Source organism: Hippocampus bargibanti, linkage group LG08, assembly GCF_051943395.1.
Source record: "Hippocampus bargibanti isolate YZ-2025 linkage group LG08, ASM5194339v1, whole genome shotgun sequence".
Classification (NCBI taxonomy): Eukaryota; Metazoa; Chordata; class Actinopteri; order Syngnathiformes; family Syngnathidae; genus Hippocampus; species Hippocampus bargibanti.
The window spans coordinates 15,445,570-15,464,327 of record NC_142741.1 but is presented as its reverse complement, the minus strand read 5'-3'; the positions used below and the strand labels follow the sequence as shown (position 1 = coordinate 15,464,327).

The 18,758-nt window shown below is 45.2% G+C and overlaps 1 protein-coding gene across 10 annotated transcripts in view; it reads right to left on the bottom strand.

Moving 5' to 3' along the window:
- Nucleotides 1–5,057: 5,057 nt before the first annotated feature.
- Nucleotides 5,058–18,758, bottom strand: part of dgkh (diacylglycerol kinase, eta) — an 86,938-nt gene continuing 73,237 nt past the window's right edge. For 6 of the 10 annotated variants that reach the window (XM_089002079.1, XM_089002081.1, XM_089002082.1 and 3 more), the window contains 2 exons: nt 16,836–16,966; nt 12,367–12,665 (listed from right to left, as the gene is read on the bottom strand). In XM_089002079.1, the coding sequence (XP_088858205.1) occupies nt 12,495–12,665; nt 16,836–16,966 (302 nt within the window). In that variant the 3' untranslated portion in view covers nt 12,367–12,494. Of the gene's footprint in view, nt 9,422–12,366; nt 12,666–16,835; nt 16,967–18,758 lie in introns of those variants that run through there. The other 4 variants (XM_089002080.1, XM_089002083.1, XM_089002086.1 and 1 more) reach the window with 3 other exon arrangements.

Sequence of the window (18,758 nt, the reverse complement as noted above, 5' to 3'; positions counted from 1 at the left end):
TCGGACCGGGGACCGCAGTTCGTGTCCAAGGTATGGAAACGTTTCTGTCGGTCCCTAGGGGCGTCGGCGAGCCTGTCGTCTGGATACCATCCCCAGACCAACGGACAGACGGAGAGGAAGAACCAGGACCTGGAGGCGGCCCTCCGGTGCGTGTGCCTCCACAACCCGGCGTCGTGGGCCCTGCACCTACCCTGGGTGGAGTACGCCCACAACTCCCTGGTCTCCGCAGCCACAGGTCGGTCCCCATTTATGTCCGCCTGTGGCTATCAGCCGCCCTTGTTTCCCACTCAGGAGGGCCAGGTGGAGGTCCCGTCTATTGAACATCACCTCAGACGGGCCCACCGAGTCTGGAAGGAGACCAGGGACGCCCTGACACGCACCGCATCCCGGAACCAGCGGGTGGCGGACCGTCACCGGAGACAGGCACCCAACTACCAGGTCGGGCAGGAGGTGTGGCTGTCGACGAGGGACCTTCGGCTGGCAGGGTCTTCAGCCAAGCTGGGCCCACGCTTCACGGGTCCCTTCCCCATCGAGGCCATCCTCAGCCCGGTCTCGGTGAGGCTCCGGCTGCCACCCACCGTGAGGATCCACCCCGTTTTCCATGTTTCCCTCCTCAAGCCAGTGGAAACCTGCTCCTTAGCCCCCACGCCCACCCCCCCCCCCACCTCCCCCCCGGATGTTGGCCGACGGACCGGTCTACACCGTGCGGGAGATAATGGACTCCAGGCGCATGGGCAGAGGAGTGCAGTACCTGGTCGACTGGGAGGGCTATGGACCGGAGGAACGACAGTGGGTCCCACGTGCCTGGATCCTCGACCCATCTCTCATCCGGGCGTTCCATGCGGCTCACCCCTCCAAACCTGGTGGGCCGCCAAGGCCGACGAGCACCTACGTGCGAAGAGGGGGGGGGACGAACAGGCGATCCTTAGGACAGCCCCTGGGGATGGGGGTCGTCCCCTGGGCTTGCTGTACTTTTCTCACAACCTCCCACCTCCGTTGAGGGGGGGGCACTGTCACATCTCGTCGCCGTCCTGGGCGCGCCCCGCCCCTCCTGTCACCTCTTCCGCTGCTCCTGGGAGACGGCCCCTCCCATCATCACGCACCTGGGTCCCCACAGCTGATTGTCATTCCCTTGATTGTGCCTTCTGACTATATCTACCGATCGCGCCATTCAGGCGCCGTCGGAGTATTCTGAAAGCCACCCTGTTACTTCCGTGCCGTCAGATCAGCTGTCACCGATCTCCCTCAGTCACCTCATCCTGCTGTCCTTTTTTCATGCGTGCCTCAGTAAAGACTTTTGTATACGAGTATCTGTCTCGCCGTGTATTTTGAATCCACACTCCCCGCTTTCCTTTCGTCACTCGAGCCCAGCCCTCGAGCCTCAAGTGACGTTACATTTAGCAGCCTCAGGAAGTACATTCTCTGTTGAGCCTTTTTCAGGATAGAGTTGGTGTTGACCTCCCACTTCATGTCCTGGGAGACTGTGATTCCCAGGAACTTGAAGGTCTCAACGGTTGACACCAGGCAGTTGGATCGTGTGAGGGGTAGCTGTGGTGATGGATGTTTCCTGAAGTCCACGATCATCTCAACTGTCTTGAGCGTGTTCAGCTCCAGGTTGTGACGGCTGCACCAGAGCTCCAGCGGCTCCACTTGTTGTCGGTACGCAGACTCGTCGCCGTCTTTGATGAGACCGATGACCGTGGTGTCGTCTGCGAACTTTATGAATTTGACAGCTGGGTGCGTTGAGGTGCAGTCGTTCGTGTAGAGAGAGAAGAGCAATGGAGAGAGGACGCATCCCTGCGGGGCTCCAGTGCTCGTGGTTCGTGTTGTGGATGATATACAGTAAAGTCTCGTTATATCGATATTCAAGGGAGTCCGAAAAAATATCGATATAACCGGGACTATCGATATATCCGACCCTGTTTGCATGTAATTTTCTCCGTCCGTGCATAGAAATAGTATCGATATAACCGAGACTATCGATATATCCGATATCGATATAACGAGACTTTACTGTATTTCCCAGTCTGACCTGTTGTGTCCGTCCTGTCAGGAAGCTGAGGGTCCACTGGCAGATCGTGGGGGATACACCAAGCTGGAGAAGTTTGGGGATGAGGAGTTCTGGGATGATGGTATTGAACGCAGAGCTGTAGTCCACAAACAGGATCCTTGCGTAGGTTCCTGTGTTGTCAAGGTGGCCGAGGATGTGGTGCAGTCCGATATTGACTGCATCCTCCACAGACCTGTTTGCCCGGTAGGCAAACTGAAGAGGATCTAGCAGGGGTCCGGTGATGTTCTTTAGGTGGTTCAGCACGAGGCGTTCAAAGGACTTCATGACCACAGACGTCAGAGCGACAGGTCTATAGTCGTTCAATCCCGAGGGTGCTGGTTTTTTTGGAACTGGGACGATAGTAGACTGTTTGAAGCAGGATGGGACTTCACACTGCTCCAGGGATCTGTTGAAGATTTGTGTGAAGACCGGAGCCAGCTGGTCAGCGCAGACTCTCAGGCAGGAGGGGGACACTCTGTCAGGTCCTGCAGCTTTATTGATCTTCTTCTGCTTGAAGAGCCGTCTAACGTCCAGTTCGTGGATCTGTAGGGCAGAGGGCGGAGATACGGTAGTTTCTGGTAATGGTGGGCAGACCAGGGAAATGGGGGTGTCCTTTTCAAATCGGCAAAAGTATGTATTTAACTCATCAGCCATACCATTGTTGTACACTGCTTGGGGGGAAGGTAAACGATAATTTGTTATTGCTTTCAGGCCATTCCACACCGATGCAAAGTCGTTAGCGGAGAACTGTTTGTTAAGCCTCTCCGCATAACGTTTCTTTGCGATGTTAATTTCCTTCGTCAGCCTGTTTCGGGCGAGTTTGTAAACTGCTCGATCGCCGCTTTTAAATGTGGATTGTTTCTCTTTCCTAAGCTGCCTGAGTTTGGGAGTGAACCATGGCTTGTTGTTGTTGAATGAGCGGAAGGACTTTGTTGGTACACACACGTCCTCACAGAAACTGATGTATGATGTTACAGTGTCTGTGTATTCATCCAATGTGCCCGTTGAAGTTTCAAAGACGCTCCAATCAGTGCAGTCTAAGCATTCTTGTAGCGATAACTTTGCTTCATCTGTCCATGTTTTAACTGTCTTGACTACCGGTTTTACACATTTGAGTTTCTGTTTGTATGTGGGAATTAAGTGGATTAAATAGTGGTCAGAAAGACCCAATGCTGCATGCGCAACAGACCGGTATGCGCCTTTGAGTGCTGTGTAACAATGATCTAGAATGTTTTCTCCTCTGGTGAAACAGTCAATATGCTGCTTATATTTGGGAAGGTCACGGTTTAAACGTGTTTGATTAAAATCGCCCAAAATGATCAGGGGTGATTCTGGATATTTTAGTTCGAAATGGTTTACATGGTCCGCTAGCGTTTGTATACACGCGTTAGCATTAGCTTGTGGCGCGATGTACACGGCAACGAGAATAAAGGAAGCGAATGCGTACAACTTCAGTAGATTCACATGTAGAATCCGCTTCTTCTGTTTTTCAGGACAGAGAATCTCATATGTCACAGGTCCTATTCTCCGAGTCAGGGTATTGGCCCTTCCACTTTGCCAGTATCTTACTTGGTCCCGTAGGCAACAATATTAACACTTTCTGTCCAGGGCGCAAGTCTCTCTCTTCTTCTTTTCCTTTTGCCTTTTCCCTTTAAGGGGTTGCCACAGCAAATCAGTGTCCTCCATCTTCAGAGGTTTGAATTGCATGTTTGTTTTGTCCAAGCTTTTACGTCGGATGCCCTTCCTGACACAATCCTCTGTTTTCATCCGGACTTGGGACCGGCACAATAAGACAATGGCTTGTGTCCCCTTGTGGCTACAGAACAAGCAACAAGTACAGTAAAGTCTCGTTATATCGATATTCAAGGGAGTCCGAAAAAATATCGATATAACCGGGACTATCGATATATCCGACCCTGTTTGCATGTAAATTTCTCCGTGCGTGCATAGAAATAGTATCGATATAACCGGGACTATCGATATATCCGATATCGATATAACGAGACTTTACTGTATTTCTCTCTGGTGTATTTGTCACACAACACCTTTTGAATTCTTTTCCTCTCCTCCATGTATTTCTTTTCCATCTCTCTGATAGTCTCCAACGTGTCCACACCCAATTCTCCTTCAGCATGTTCAGGGGTCCATGGATCTGTCTACCATAAAGCATCTCAAAAGGAGAAAACCCAGTTGACGCTTGAGGAGCTTATCAATAAGCAAATATTGGAGAAGTCAGCCATTTGTCCCAGTCTTTACAACAAGACCATCACTTTAAGGATGGTATGGAGTGGTTCTTATTCCTTTCACTCCAAAATGGCTCAATAGGTCTTTCATCAGGTGGGACATGAAGTGTGTGCCCTGGTCTGTTAATACATGTTTAGATATGCCTATTCTTGATAACTCAATGTTTCACCTAAAGAGAAAGTAGTGGATAACCATGGCATGGACCAGATGGCTATCCTGTCATATGGGACACTCATGATAGGTAACCCCTATCAGATTTTTTTGCTGGTGCAACCATCTGACACATAGCCTGCAATATTCTTGTACGTCTTTATAGAGCCGTGGCCAATAGAATGGGTGATTGACTCTGTCATGTCTTTGCCTGATAAGCAACTTAGGTGTTGCAATGTCAGAGAGATGCAAAAGGTCATGTTTTAATATAAACTGGTCACCAGTGATTCTTTGCAAGCACTTTTTGCGACGCAGTGGCACCCCATCAACCTCAAAAACCTCAAAACAGTGATTTCAAAGTTGGATCTTTTTTAATGTTCCCCAAATATCTCTGGAATCCATTATGTTTTTCTCTTAAGACTTCTCATTAAGACTTCCTGATCCGGTTTTTGGGTCTTGTTGGTGAGAACACTTTCACCAGACCATTGCCTAAAACCATGCCAAAATCGATGTTGAATTTGTCTCCAAATGCAAGCAAATATGCTGTTCACCATTCATTCGTCTTTATAATGACTTAATCTGCCTGCGTATGTATGAATTGAACAGAAAGTTCCTGTGAAGAAAAGAACTCCGACAAATGTATTGATATTTTCTTTTTTTTTAATTGAAGAGAGATATGTACTGTATGGGTGGCCTCTTGTAAGGCACCCTTGCAAATTGTACAACAAAAAGCTGAACCATGTATTTATTACCAGAGTACAAAAATACACATCTCAGTGACTTCATATCCATATATAATAAATATAACTAATCATGCATTTTCAACCCATAAAAAGGCACAGAAAACAGTCACGTAGTAGTCATTAAAAAGTATTATTATTTTTGTTATTCTTATTATTATTATTATCAGTAAACTACTTTTTACCAAAGTCATTCAATATAGCAACACAGGTGACGAATGACAATATATTCAAAATGTGAGAACACAATGCACGCAATATACATTAGGCAATAAATATATATTTTTAGATGATTGATAGTTCTTACAAATTAAAACTGTCAACACAATGTAAACAAATACAACTCCCATGACAATTTTTTCTACGCTATGAAAGGTCCTTTTGCATGGTTGGTTTGGACAAAACCAGGCAGTTTGCAGCATTATTTACAGACATTTAAGAATAGATGGAGCTTCCACATGGAGGTGGGGTGGGGTGGAGTTTGCAAGGAGGGGGGGGGGGGGGGCTTGCTTGCCTTGAAACCAAACCAGGCAGACACTTTGGATGCATATGTTGAGGCTGAAATGCAACTAAACCACACCAATGCAACTTGGAAATGTAAAAAAAGTGTCAGACATAATTTAAATGTAACATTTTTATCATTAGCTAACAGATGCAGAATGAAATCTTATTCACAGTAAATGTTCAACACTGCATCGGTAATTGAAATGTGCACGATTCAATAATGCAAACCGTGATCATTGGGCATCCACCAATTCTGGATATGTAAAATAAAAGTTGCTTCGCAAACGAAAGATATGTCATAACTTCATCAAAATTGTAAAAACAGACATCATGCATGGTGTGTGGTGAACTATCAGATTATAACCACAGAAGCAATTGAACTCGATTGGAATGCAACTTTTGTATCGTGTATATCTGTGTCAATGAACTTAACCTACATGAAATAGAGTCTCCAAATCAGGATTTTAATATGTTTGATAAAAGGTGAAATCAGTCAATGAGGGAAAAAAATTACCCACTAGATGAATACTAATCAACTTCACATGTTTCGAGGGCGAACAGAGGGAGAACAAAGTGGCAAGGTTCTGATTTCGGGCCTAGCGAAAAAGCTGTTGGGCAACAATTTTTGGGGATGAAAATCCGAAACCAAAGAGCAAAATAGAGGATTGTTAAATAAGATGTTTGGCAATTCTTGCGATCTACAAACAGTACAAATGACATACTGTAATTGCTAAACTGGTGTGCCAGCTCGCTCTTATTCACTAAAGCAATCAATCCTATTTCAACAACTCATAATGGAAGCACCACTGGAAGAAATATGTGTGTGTGGTGGATTGTGTGTTTTTGTGTGTGTGGAGGGGAAGGGGGGGGGGGGCATGTGTCAAAATATTGCACCATCATTCCTTCATGACAGCAATATCACGATTGTGCATGAGACAAGTGTCACGGTGTCATGTACAAAAAATCCAATGTGTTGACACACACGCCATGCCATCCACCTACTGGATGACACCACTTAACAAACATTGCTTGCATACACCGCTACACTGTACTGTAGAGACTGTGCATATGTCGAGATATAAGATTCACAATATTTACAATCTTACATATAGAAACAAATAATTGACCCTGTAATGCCACCAGTTGAATAGAAATAATGTCTGTAAATGAAAAAAAGTCACATGCATGACCACAATGTTCTGCAGAAAAAAAAGTACTTGCATGATTCATGAATGTGTGAACTTGCCCAAAAATTGAGGTGAGCTGTTAATCTATTGTAGAAGAATGTGCACTTGCATGAAGGAAAGAGATCAACAAACAATAACAACAACAACAAAAACGTATTTCCTCGCATAGAGACCGAAGACGTTCATTTACTTAATTCGAGAGTGCCACACATTTTGGCATAATTTAAATGTAACATTTTTATCTTTAGCTAACAAATGCAGAATGAAATCTTATTCACAGTCAATGTTCAACACTGCATCGATAATAGAAATTTGTACGATTCAAAACTGCAAACAAACCGTTATCTACAGTAAAGTCTCGTTATATCGATATTCAAGGGAGTCCGAAAAAATATCGATATAACCGGGACTATCGATATATCCGACCCTGTTTGCATGTAATTTTCTCCGTGCGTGCATAGAAATAGTATCGATATAACCGGGACTATCGATATATCCGATATCGATATAACGAGACTTTACTGTATTACATTGGGCATCCACCAATTCTGGATATGTAAAATAAAAGTTGTTTCGCAAACGGCAGATACTGTATGTCATAACTTCATCAAAATTGCCAAAAGAGACATCATGCATGGTGTGTGGTGAACTATCAGATTATAACCACAGAAGAATTGAACTAAATGTGTGAACTTGCCAAAAAGTTGGTGAGCTGTTTAATCTATTGTAGAAGAACGTGCACTTGCATTAAGGCAAGAGATCAACAAACAATAACCAAAACAACAACAACAACAACACATTTCCTCACATCGAGAATGAAGACGTTCATTTGCTTAATTGGAGAGAGTGCCACACATTTTGGGATGATTTTATAAACAAGAAATATCAGAGGTGGGCATCGTCCGTCTATCAGCGAGCTGCTGTCGGTATTTTACGCCGGCCCAGCCCATCAATGTCGAGAATGAACCGGTACCACGGCACATGGAAGTAACGCATATTTGACACGCAGTGAAATACAGACCAAAAAAAAACATACATCTCAGTTTCACCGACCTCACTGTCATGTCCCATTATTGCTTTTATTTCACCAATCAACCTTTATTTATTTATTTATTTATTTATTTACTTACTTAGTTTTCAATGTGGCTGGCTGCGTGACAAGGCGCCTGAGTGTGCCGTGGAAATTACGTTCTCGACGAGGATAATGGAGGGACATAAAATAACATATATCACAGCATGAATTTAACGGAAATGAGATGAGCTGCTTTGATTGGACATGATGGAAGTTGCCCGTAATCACTCCCGCAGCGATGCAGACCTCCATTTGTCAGATAAGGCCTGGGCTAGACTGTAAAATTACCAACAATGGGACTAACCCAGAGTTCTGAAGTTCGCACACGAGTCACACGATTCAAGAAAATCATGAAAATAGAATCAATACATTTGTTTTCAGAATTTACCAGGTGAAGGTTGACATAAGAGATTTACTTCTAGTTCATCCTGTCTACTTGGGATCTAATTTAAAGCAGATTCTTTACTTACAGACAGTGTAGGTGTTCAAATACCTGACATGTCAGGTACATGTCGTGTTAGGTATTTGAACATCTACACTGTCTGTAAGTAAAGAATCTGCTTTAAATTAGATTTACTCTATAGTTCAGGCAGACTTTGCAGGCAAGTGGGGCACGGTGGCTATTTGTGGAAATATGGTAACCAACATACATCCTTCAGCAATCATTAATGAAAAATTAAACTTCCTGGTGAGCGGCAGTAAAAGAACGTGAGTTTACTGTTTTTTGTGTAACATTCACTTTGTATTACGATTTTTTTTTCCGGCACAGTAAACCAGGTGGACTTGTGTCCCCAATAGCTTGAAAAACTGAACATCATCTTCCTAGAGAGCATGTTTGAATCTAAAAATACTGTAAATATATGGCACTCGACGCAGACCTTTGATACGTCATCGTCATGCAAACGCAATAAATTAAAACTCCTCCCTCATGTGCACGAAAAAGGACACCCTCAGTAGTCACAAATGGCACTGATAATAATTGTAAAGTTAACTTGTTCAAGTGTTACGAAAAATACTAAATCATGCAATTAAACCTTAAATGATCGAGCATGGGATATGCTGTTGTTGAAGTTCTACAAACTGCTTTTTTTCTTTAAACAACAATATTAACCAGAACAACATCTCCACTCATGGAAGACGTGCTTTCGCTACTTATTTGTTATCACAAGTCAAACAACAAAATCTGCACTTTGTTTAGTTGCATGTCTGTATGTTAAGTATAATTGGTTAATTGTCAAAGAAATGGCTTTTTGTGATGATTCTTCACAATCTTCCCTTTTCTTTCTTGACTTTGGACACGCATCACCCATCCGATGGCCAGCTTCTCCAGTGACGTGAGAGGAACAATTCTTGTGTGTTTCCCCACTCGGTGGCGTCTGCTTACTGGTTAAAGATCTACCATGGAGTTCTTGGCCAGATCCTTAGTTCCCTGCAGGATTCTCTTCACATGACCCACTTTCGATATCCCCAGATCCTGCAAGAGAAAAAAAGAGCAATTAAAACTACAGCGTATTTAACTCATTCACTGCCAGACGATGCCAGACAAATATGTGTCCATTCCAGTGCCAGGGTTTTTGTCATTTTTACTCAAATTGCAGGACCCACAGAATATTGAATTTTTATTTCATCATCAAAAAAGAGTTATGTGGGTCTGGCGGTATATGAGCTTGAAATGAGGGCAGCTGTACAAAATACAACACATGTTGATTTATATAGCACTTTACAACAGCTGAAGCTGTAACAAAGTGCTAACAAATGCTGCCCTCTCGTGGAAGGGAACCAACATTGCTAGAGTTCAGACCAGCGCTTTATCGGCACACCATGCAAGAAAACCCAAAACCCGAATACATTCGGGAACAGCGCTCAACGTCATAATTTTCAATTCCCGAATAAATTCGGGATTAGGAACGAGAAAGTTAATTGTAAAAAAAAAAACAATCACTATTAAAATGTCTGAAAATTATTTTAGAAGAATGACATGGATAAAAATGAGCGGACACACATTAATTTTGATTTACTCAGTGGAGCTAAAAAATTCCAATCACACACACACACACACACACGCACGCACGCACACACACACACACACACACACACACACACACACACACACACACACACACACACACATCATGAGCTTGGGCACCTGTAAGTCAAGGTAATACTGTGTCTAAAATTTTTAATGTATTACGCTAAAAACACCTAGCAAGTATAGCACCTCAGATAAAACATGAGCTAATGTAATAATAGATATAATAGATATTTTTTGAAATGGAAAATCACAGAGGGAACACGGTTAACTCTGTAGGTTAAAGGACAACCGACGTCACTTTTTTGTTTCTTAACTGACATCAGAAAAACGTTTTATAGCAACAAAAATACCCAAAACACGCAGTATGATATTTTTAGTCAAAAGCAAAACACCAATAAAAATGACTTGTGTGTGTTCAAAATCTGCAAAAAATTGAGCTGCGAATTGGGCATTTTCAGAAATTCCCGCCCCCAGTTTGTGACGTCACGCCAAGACGTCTTGCATTGCTTGAGAATCAAAACAATGGCTTCAGATTCGGAGAATATGCTTTGTTGTTACACCTCCAGTTATGAATATGATTCAAATAGTTCTGAAAAGGAAAGCATACATGTTTGCAATCGATTAAAGAATTTATTCCATGCCATTTTGAGGCAACATTGGGGAGAAATGATCACCAGAAAAGAGGCACAAAATGGCGACCTCCTGTGGCCACCTCCGTTTCCACAGGCTGATAAATTCCTTATATGGAGCTTGGATACCCTCTTCTGGCGGCTTTTGGGTGCAACACAAGGTTTTCAGACCGAACAAAATACAGTGGTACCTCGTTCTCGAACGCCTCACTGTTCGAACGAATCGGTGTTCGAACAAAATATTCGAGATATTCTTGCTTCGGCATTCGAACATCAATCGGTGTTCGAACGCCAATACGACGCGTGAGTGCGTACGCGAGTGTGGGGAGCTGAGCGGCGCACGGGTGTATCGCTATGTTCGTGACCAACTGTTGTCGCTAGCGGACGTGCTGCGTTTTTCTCTAGAGTTTCATATAGGTTTACGAAGAGTTTTAGCCCCTAATCATGCCTCCAAAGAAGGTAAGTACTGCTTAAAGTGACAAAAGAAAAGTAGTGCGTACAACTATAGCATTTAAGAAAGAAATAATCGCAAAATATGAAGGAGGTGTGCGACTGTCTGATCTGGCGAGGGAATACAGCATGGCGAAATCTACGATCAGTACGATATTAAAGAATAAGGAGGCCGTGAAATCTAGTGATGTTGCTGTGGGAGTGAGCAAGTGTCATTGGATAGATATTTTAAGAGAAAAGAACATCCTGTAGTCATCCGAAGCTGTCACGTTCCGAGCGAGAGTGACGGCAGCTGACTCGTCGGAACGTAGTAGAATGTTTGGGATCCCAAAACAGACACGTACTAACCAAGCAGGATGCTTATTCACAAATAAAAGAAAACCCGGCGAGTAAGAAGGCAGGGGGTGATCCGACCCGCTTACTACGCCAAAAAGCAAATGGCACACGAGGGTGCAAAATTACGCAATCCCGGAAGATGACATAAATTTACGGGACGCAGGGAAAATACCTCGGACCGGATACACTCGCGCATCGAAGGAAGAGTCCAGGTACGGTGGCGAGTTGAGTCAATGATGGAAGGACTGCTACAATATGTCTTTTTTCGGTCAGGGGGCGTTCCTTTAGTGACGTCACGTACGGACTCGCCACCAACTCAAAAACAAGACTTCCTGAATATTCAGCGCGAGTCTTAAAACGTAAAATATAGCTATACGCGGTGGAATCTTTTTAAAATACGCTCAGTAGAAGTTGTCTGAAGCCATTTTACAAATTATGGACACAACTTGTCCGGAGACATCGGTTGTCCTTTAGTCTATGTAAGCTCTGTCGTACAGGAGTGGTTCATCGATGAAAAACTTTCTTCAGCCGTCATCTGTACTTTTTTGATGGTGTCAGACATTTATACACACATATATATATATATATATATTGTGATATCATGAGAGGATTGCTCTCAGCGGGACGGGACAAGAAGTGCAATGGACGACAGGTTTGGATGCAAATTGCCGGCCATACCGGCACCCGATATGGACGTTGGTGGACTGTTTTTCCAGGTGTGGTGCGTATCTCGTGTCGCACCACGTTCATGTGTCCAGGTATGGAGGAGAAGACGTCTTGGTTACGCTCAACCAATTCGAGGGTCATGGTGTGGGGACAAATTTGGACCCGTCTGGACGTCTTCTCTGGCCGGTTCCTTCGCCTCGCTGGGGGGTAGGCAACTAAACAGCGCCTCTCTGGCATGCCATTTCTTTAGGAGGTTAACGTGATAAATCTGCTCCGGTTTCCTCTTACCAGGTTGCCTCACCTTGTAGTTTACCTCCCCCACGCGTTCGATGACCTCAAAGGGCCCCTGCCAGGATGCCAGGAACTTGCACTCCACGGTGGGTACCAAGACCAGCACTCGGTCCCCTGGCTTGAACTCTCGAGGCTGGGCAGGTCTATTGTAGGAGGCTTGCTGCTGTCGTTGGGCCGCTTCCATGTGTTCTCGCACTATGGGGTAAATGGCCTTCATCCTTTCCCGCATGTCCCCCACATGCTCGATGAGGGTACGTTGTCGGCACGGCTGCTCTTCCCAAGCCTCTTTGGCGATATCCAGCAGTCCCCGGGGCCTGTAAGAGTACAACAACTCAAAGGGTGAGAAACCGGTAGAAGACTGTGGTACCTCCCTCACGGCAAACAGCAAGTATGGGAGCAGTTGATCCCAGTTTCGGCCATCTTCTTTGATAACTTTCCTCATCATGGCCTTGAGTGTTTTGTTGAATCGCTCTACCAGTCCATCTGTCTGTGGGTGGTAGATGGAGGTTCTCAGCTGCTTGACCTTGAGCAGGGCACACAGGTCCTTCATGACCTTGGACATAAAGGGGGTTCCCTGGTCGGTCAGTATCTCCTTTGGGATCCCTACCCGGCTGGCGAGAGCAAACAGTTCCTTTGCGATCTGCTTTGTGGTAGCCTTTCTGAGGGGGACAGCTTCTGGGAACCGGGTGGCATAATCCATCATTACTAAAATATACTGGTGTCCCCTAGCACTTTTTGGTAGAGGTCCGACTATGTCCAGCCCAAGCCTCTGAAAAGGGGTCTCAATGATGGGTAAGGGAATTAGCGGGTTTCTGTATGTGGATTTGGGCGCCACCTGTTGGCACTCGGGGCAAGAACGACAATAGTTCTCCACATCCTTGTGCACCCCTGGCCAGAAGAACCGTTGCAAGATTCTCTCTTTTGTCTTTTCCACCCCTAGGTGTCCCCCTAGCAGGTGTGTGTGTGCCAAGTCCAGTACAGTAGCTCGGTGTGGTTGTGGTACAAGAAGTAGTTCACGCACTTCATCATTTTGCTTCGCAACCTGGTATAATAACCCCCGATCAACCGCAAAATGGGGGTAAGTGGGGCTTGTCCTTTCCCCCAGTACTACACCCTCTAAAACCTGCACATTCTTCATGGCGTTAGCAAGGGTAGGATCCTGTAACTGGGCTGTACCATACCGGCCTGTTAGAGGAAGCAGCTTCTGGGTCCCTGGGTTCTCATCACCACTGGAAGCCGGGAGATTTTCTGGCGCTGGAGTTTCCTCGGCGGTCTCTGGGCCAGACTCCGTCTCCGGTGGTGCATTTGCTGTCCCTAGGAGGGCACAGGCTGGGGAGAGTGAATTAGAGGGGTAGGCTTGAGTATTCACTGCACGCGTCTTACCTCTCCCCTTCCGAGTTAGTCGGGCCAGTCTTTCCTGCGTTTCTCTCCACAGGGGGTGAAAGGCCGGGCAGTCGCGTCCAATCAGGAGGGGGACAGGGAGAGAGTCAACCACACCAGCTACCGTGCGGATGATTCCCTTGGTTGTGGTCATGGTGAGTTCCGTAGTGTGGTACTCTCTGGTGTCTCCGTGGACGCAGGAGACTGGAAGGGCTCCGGAGATAACCTGGTTGGATCGACCAGCGTTTGGCGCACCAAGGTGACCAGGCTTCCGGAGTCCAGCAGGGCTTCCTGTTGATTCACTGTCACCGGACAGGTGGGGGGCCTTGTTAGTGAGCTTTCACTACCCCCCAGGAGGGAGGCATAGTGAGCAGGGTGGGCACTGGAAGAGTCAGCGGTCGGCATGGACTCTTCCGCTGGTTTTCCACACTGCCATGAGATGTGTCCCGTCTCTCCGCATCTGTGGCATCGTCTGGTTTCGGTGCCACTGGGCGGCCGCCACGGCCTGGGTGGACTTCTGACACTACCTGGAGCATCTTGGCGGGCTTGGGCAACTTTGGGCGGGCCATTTCAGTCCGGGATGGGGGTGTGTTGCCGGTTTCCCTCTTGGTCGTTTGCAGCATCTCCGCTGTGGCCTGGTACTGCTCCACCGCTGCCACTGTTTGACCCGCAGTAGTCAGCGACTGCTGACTGATTATCCTTTTTGCCTCATAGGGCAGGGCTCGTAAGTAGCGATCCACGACAATGGCCTCGACCACCTCAGCTGCCCTGCTCCTTTCCGGTTCCAGCCACTTCCGTGTGATGCGGGCCAATTTGTGCATCTGTGCCCGTGGAGGTTGGTCTGGCTGGAAAGTCCAGGTGTGGAAGCGCTGTGCCATCCCGAACTTGGTGAGCCCGTGTCTGCTGAGAATTTCAGCTTTTAAATAGTCGTAGTCTTCTGCTCTGTCTGCGGTCAAGTCCAGGACAGCATTCAGCGATTCCCCTATCAGGAAGGGTGCAAGCAATCCCACCCACTGCTGCTTGGGCCATTTTTCCCGAGTGGCGGTTGCTTCAAACGTATGCAAGTACGCCTCAACATCATCCGTCGCCCCCATCTTGGCTAAAAAATCCCCCGCCTTCACCCGGGGAATATTCTTGGCGGCCATTTGTTTCTGCAAGAGCAATTCCTCTGCCTTCAGTTCATTGGCTCTCCTTTGCTCCTCCAGGAGAGCCAAATTGGTCTGATATTGGGCTTCCTGACTTGCAAGCAGGGTTTTCAAAACGTCTTCCATTTTTGTAATTGAGGATATTTTCAATTTAGAAAAACCATAACACAAACACTCAATGTCCATGCACTTACTACCGCTTGTCCAATGCCCGTATCCTCCACCATATGTGATATCATGAGAGGCTTGCTCTCAGCGGGACGGGACAAGAAGTGCAATGGACGACAGGTTTGGATGCAAAGAAAAAGGTTTTAATCCAAGGGTTCCAGGGGGAATTCACAAGCAACAAAGGTTTGAATAGTGTCTCTTCCAATACTTATCAAAATAAAGTCTCTTCTGATGCTTAAATCCAAATAAAGTCTCTTCTGCTACTTAAATCCAAATAAAGTCTCTTCTGAGGTAAAAACTGAAGACGGGGTTCTTTACAAGAGTCTCTAGGCCTCACCCCTCTTGACGTCCTCGTCATGTAGCCTAGCCACCTTAGCTAGGTTCAAATCCAGTATCCAGTCGTGTGGTCCCAACTGGCAATGAGTTCCACGCAGCAATAAACTTCTCCACAGAGCACAGCAATCGAGCTTGTCTTTCCCCAAGCTGCACACTCAAAGGCTCTCTGCCTTAAGAGCCCTGCTTTCCAATCAAGCCCTGATCAGCCGCAGGTGTGTGGGTTTAATTGCTGCCTTCCACCAGGTGGGGCCAAGACTCTCTCTGGGTGGAGCCATCTTCGGGTGATGTATTTCCCCTCCAGGACCCAGCCTCTCGTGACATCACAATATATATATATATATATATATATATATATATATATATATATATATAAAAGAGGACTGTTTCCTGAGGCTACACTGATTAATTCTATTGTCCTGACTGATAATGGTCTACGACTGGCCTGATTGACCCATTTGCCCTGGTATCACCTCATCAGCATAACTTAACCTATGTGGTAACAATGTGTGTTGCAAGGTCAATACAAATTAAACCTCACACCACCATGGCTATTTAGTGAAGGAGTTTGCTGTCTATATATATATAAAACCTCTCTTTTGAGTTCTCAGAAAGAGTCCAGTGTCACATTCAATTGTCAGTCCACTGTGTACACTCCTGACACCAAAAGTCACCTGGGATGAGTCACAGCTCGGCTATAACCCTCGATACAAAAAAAAGTGCAGCTGATCTTTCCGCTTGATTAATAATTCATTCATTAAATGAATAAATGTCGAGTTGAGCATTTTTGGCAATCCCAAGCCTTTAGGTTCAGCTTTGGCATCAATCACAATTCCAAGCAACCTTAGAGAAAAGCAGCTGCTTTACCATTTGTCATTCCCGATGTTACAGCGTTTTGACAAAAATAAAACTTCATCGAAAACATGTTTTCTGAAAATGTTGGTCGAAATCAGATTTTGCTCTTATTGATCTTACACCGTTTTACAATGGACAAACTGATATGAGTCTGCTTCAGAGAGGCAAACACCCTTGCGATTCACAGAGGACAGATAATGAACAGAATACATCTGTAGGTTATTGAGAAATCCCTAAAAATGTTTACAACCAGCTATATGCTATGATAGTGGCACCGGACTACTTTTGTTGCTTTGGCCTAAGTACAAAAACAGCAAATAGGTGAGTTTTCAGTAAATTCAAAAGACACCAATTCAGACTACGCAGAAACATCCTGTACTTGCTACTCTGAATCCAGTCTGTTTCTTTTGCACTAAACTCTCTCATGGTACTTGAGAATAAATTATTGGCTCTTTGACCAAGCAAGACAGTCAAACAGACAAAAGCCAGGCAGAGCAATGCATTGCAGCGGACAGGGAGTTATTAAAGAAACACATCAGGAGGAGAGAAGAGTGCTGGTCAGGAAACAGAGTGAGCTGAGTGTTTGTGTGCGAGTCTGTGTACCTTCAGGTCCCTCCTCTCCAGGTGCAGCAACTCCGAGCCTCGGATGTCGTGTCGGATGAAGGTGTCCCGGTACTCTCCCAGGCTGAGCTGCTCCAGCCAGACGCCCACCTCTTCTGTGCCCCATCTCTCCACTATACACACACACACACACACACACACAAAAGCAGAAAGAAGAGCAAAGAGAGGCTCAGAGCGCCTCACAAATACCAAATACGCCAAAAAAGTGCAGATGTAAAAACGTCACCCACGCACACACAGAAATGTATAATTCCTCAACTAGCGGTTCCTATTGAAAGACGCTGTGTCCTTGATCCTGATAAGAAGAAATAAACGCCTCCCTCAAAGTACCGGTAATGCCTTCCTTTATCTTCATCTATATCTATCATGAAACATACCTATCATATTTATTTAAGTTTATGACACTTACAGTTTTTCTCATTCTACTCAAATGGATAGGTGGTTACTCAACATTGTCAGTCGTAACTTGCCGTATTGTATCATGACGCTTCACTGGTTACAATCAAATTTCAAATAAATAATATATGAAATGTGGGAAATCACTTCTAGTTTTTGAGTATAAATAACCAGATGAAAAACAGAAAATATGAGAGCAACTCTATTGTTCCGTTCTGACACAAAGGCCAAAATAGCACCGCTAACTTATATCACGCAAAGGACCAATTCTGTCCAAATTCTGTCGTCAGCCCCCGCTATTAACTCATTCACTGCCAATCCAGAATTTATTCAGGAATTGAAAAGCATGACGTGGAGCACCATTTTCGAATCTGTTGGGGTTTTGTTTTTTCTTGCGGGTGGGGGGTGCCGATAAAGCGCTGGTCAGAACACTGGCAATGTTTATCCCTCCCACGAAGGGGCAACATTTGCCTTTTGTACAGCTGCCCTCATTTCAAGCTCAGATAACTCCAAACCCATAGAACTTTTTTTTTGCAATGAAAGAAGAGGGTCTAAGCTTTCTTACGCTGCATTGAATGTTTATGTAGTCCTAAAATTCAATATTCTGTGGGTCCTGCAATTTGAGTGAAAATGACAAAAATACTGGTACTCGAGTAGACACATTTTTGCAAATCGTCTGGCAGTGAATAAGTTAATGGATGATTGGGATGAAGCTCTTTAGCTCCCATATAGTGAGAAGCAGCAAGTAGATGATGCCTATTCAATATTTTTAATTGCTAAGAGATGCCAGCTCTTCCTAAAACTTCAACATAGTTTATTGAAACCACGAGACGACAACCTGCCTCAGCAGCAGCATTTTTGTATTTGTCAAGGCCTGGGCCAGAGCATAAAAGTAAATCTGTGATTTATTTTCAGAAAATAATTACGGATCGAAAACAAAAAACCCCAGAAAAAAATGTAATAGGCAAATGGCGAACCGCGATTACAGTAAAGTCTCGTTATATCGATATTCAAGGGAGTCCGGAAAAATATCGATATAACCGGGACTATCGATATATCCGACCCTGTTTGCATGTAATTTTCTCCGTGCGTGCATAGAAATAGTATCGAGATAACCGGGACTATCGATATATCCGATATCGATATAACGAGACTTTACTGTATATGGAAGTCATTGTATTAACTAAGCTTAGGTGCGTCATCCTGTCTGCACCTGAATAGATAATCGCCATAGACCACTAGATGAGGAAATACAGTACTAATCATACACATGAACAGCACACACACACGCACACGCACACTCACACGCACGCACACGCACACGCACACGCACACACACACACACACACACACACACACACACAGTAGTATATCATTGATGGAAAACAAAAGAAAGAGAGGAAGGCAACAAGCATTAAAGGTGAGAGGTGGAGAGCAAGAATGGCGGCTGTTGGCAGGAAATAGGAGTTTATTAAGTGGGGCCTCGGGCAAACATGCAAGCAACCTTCC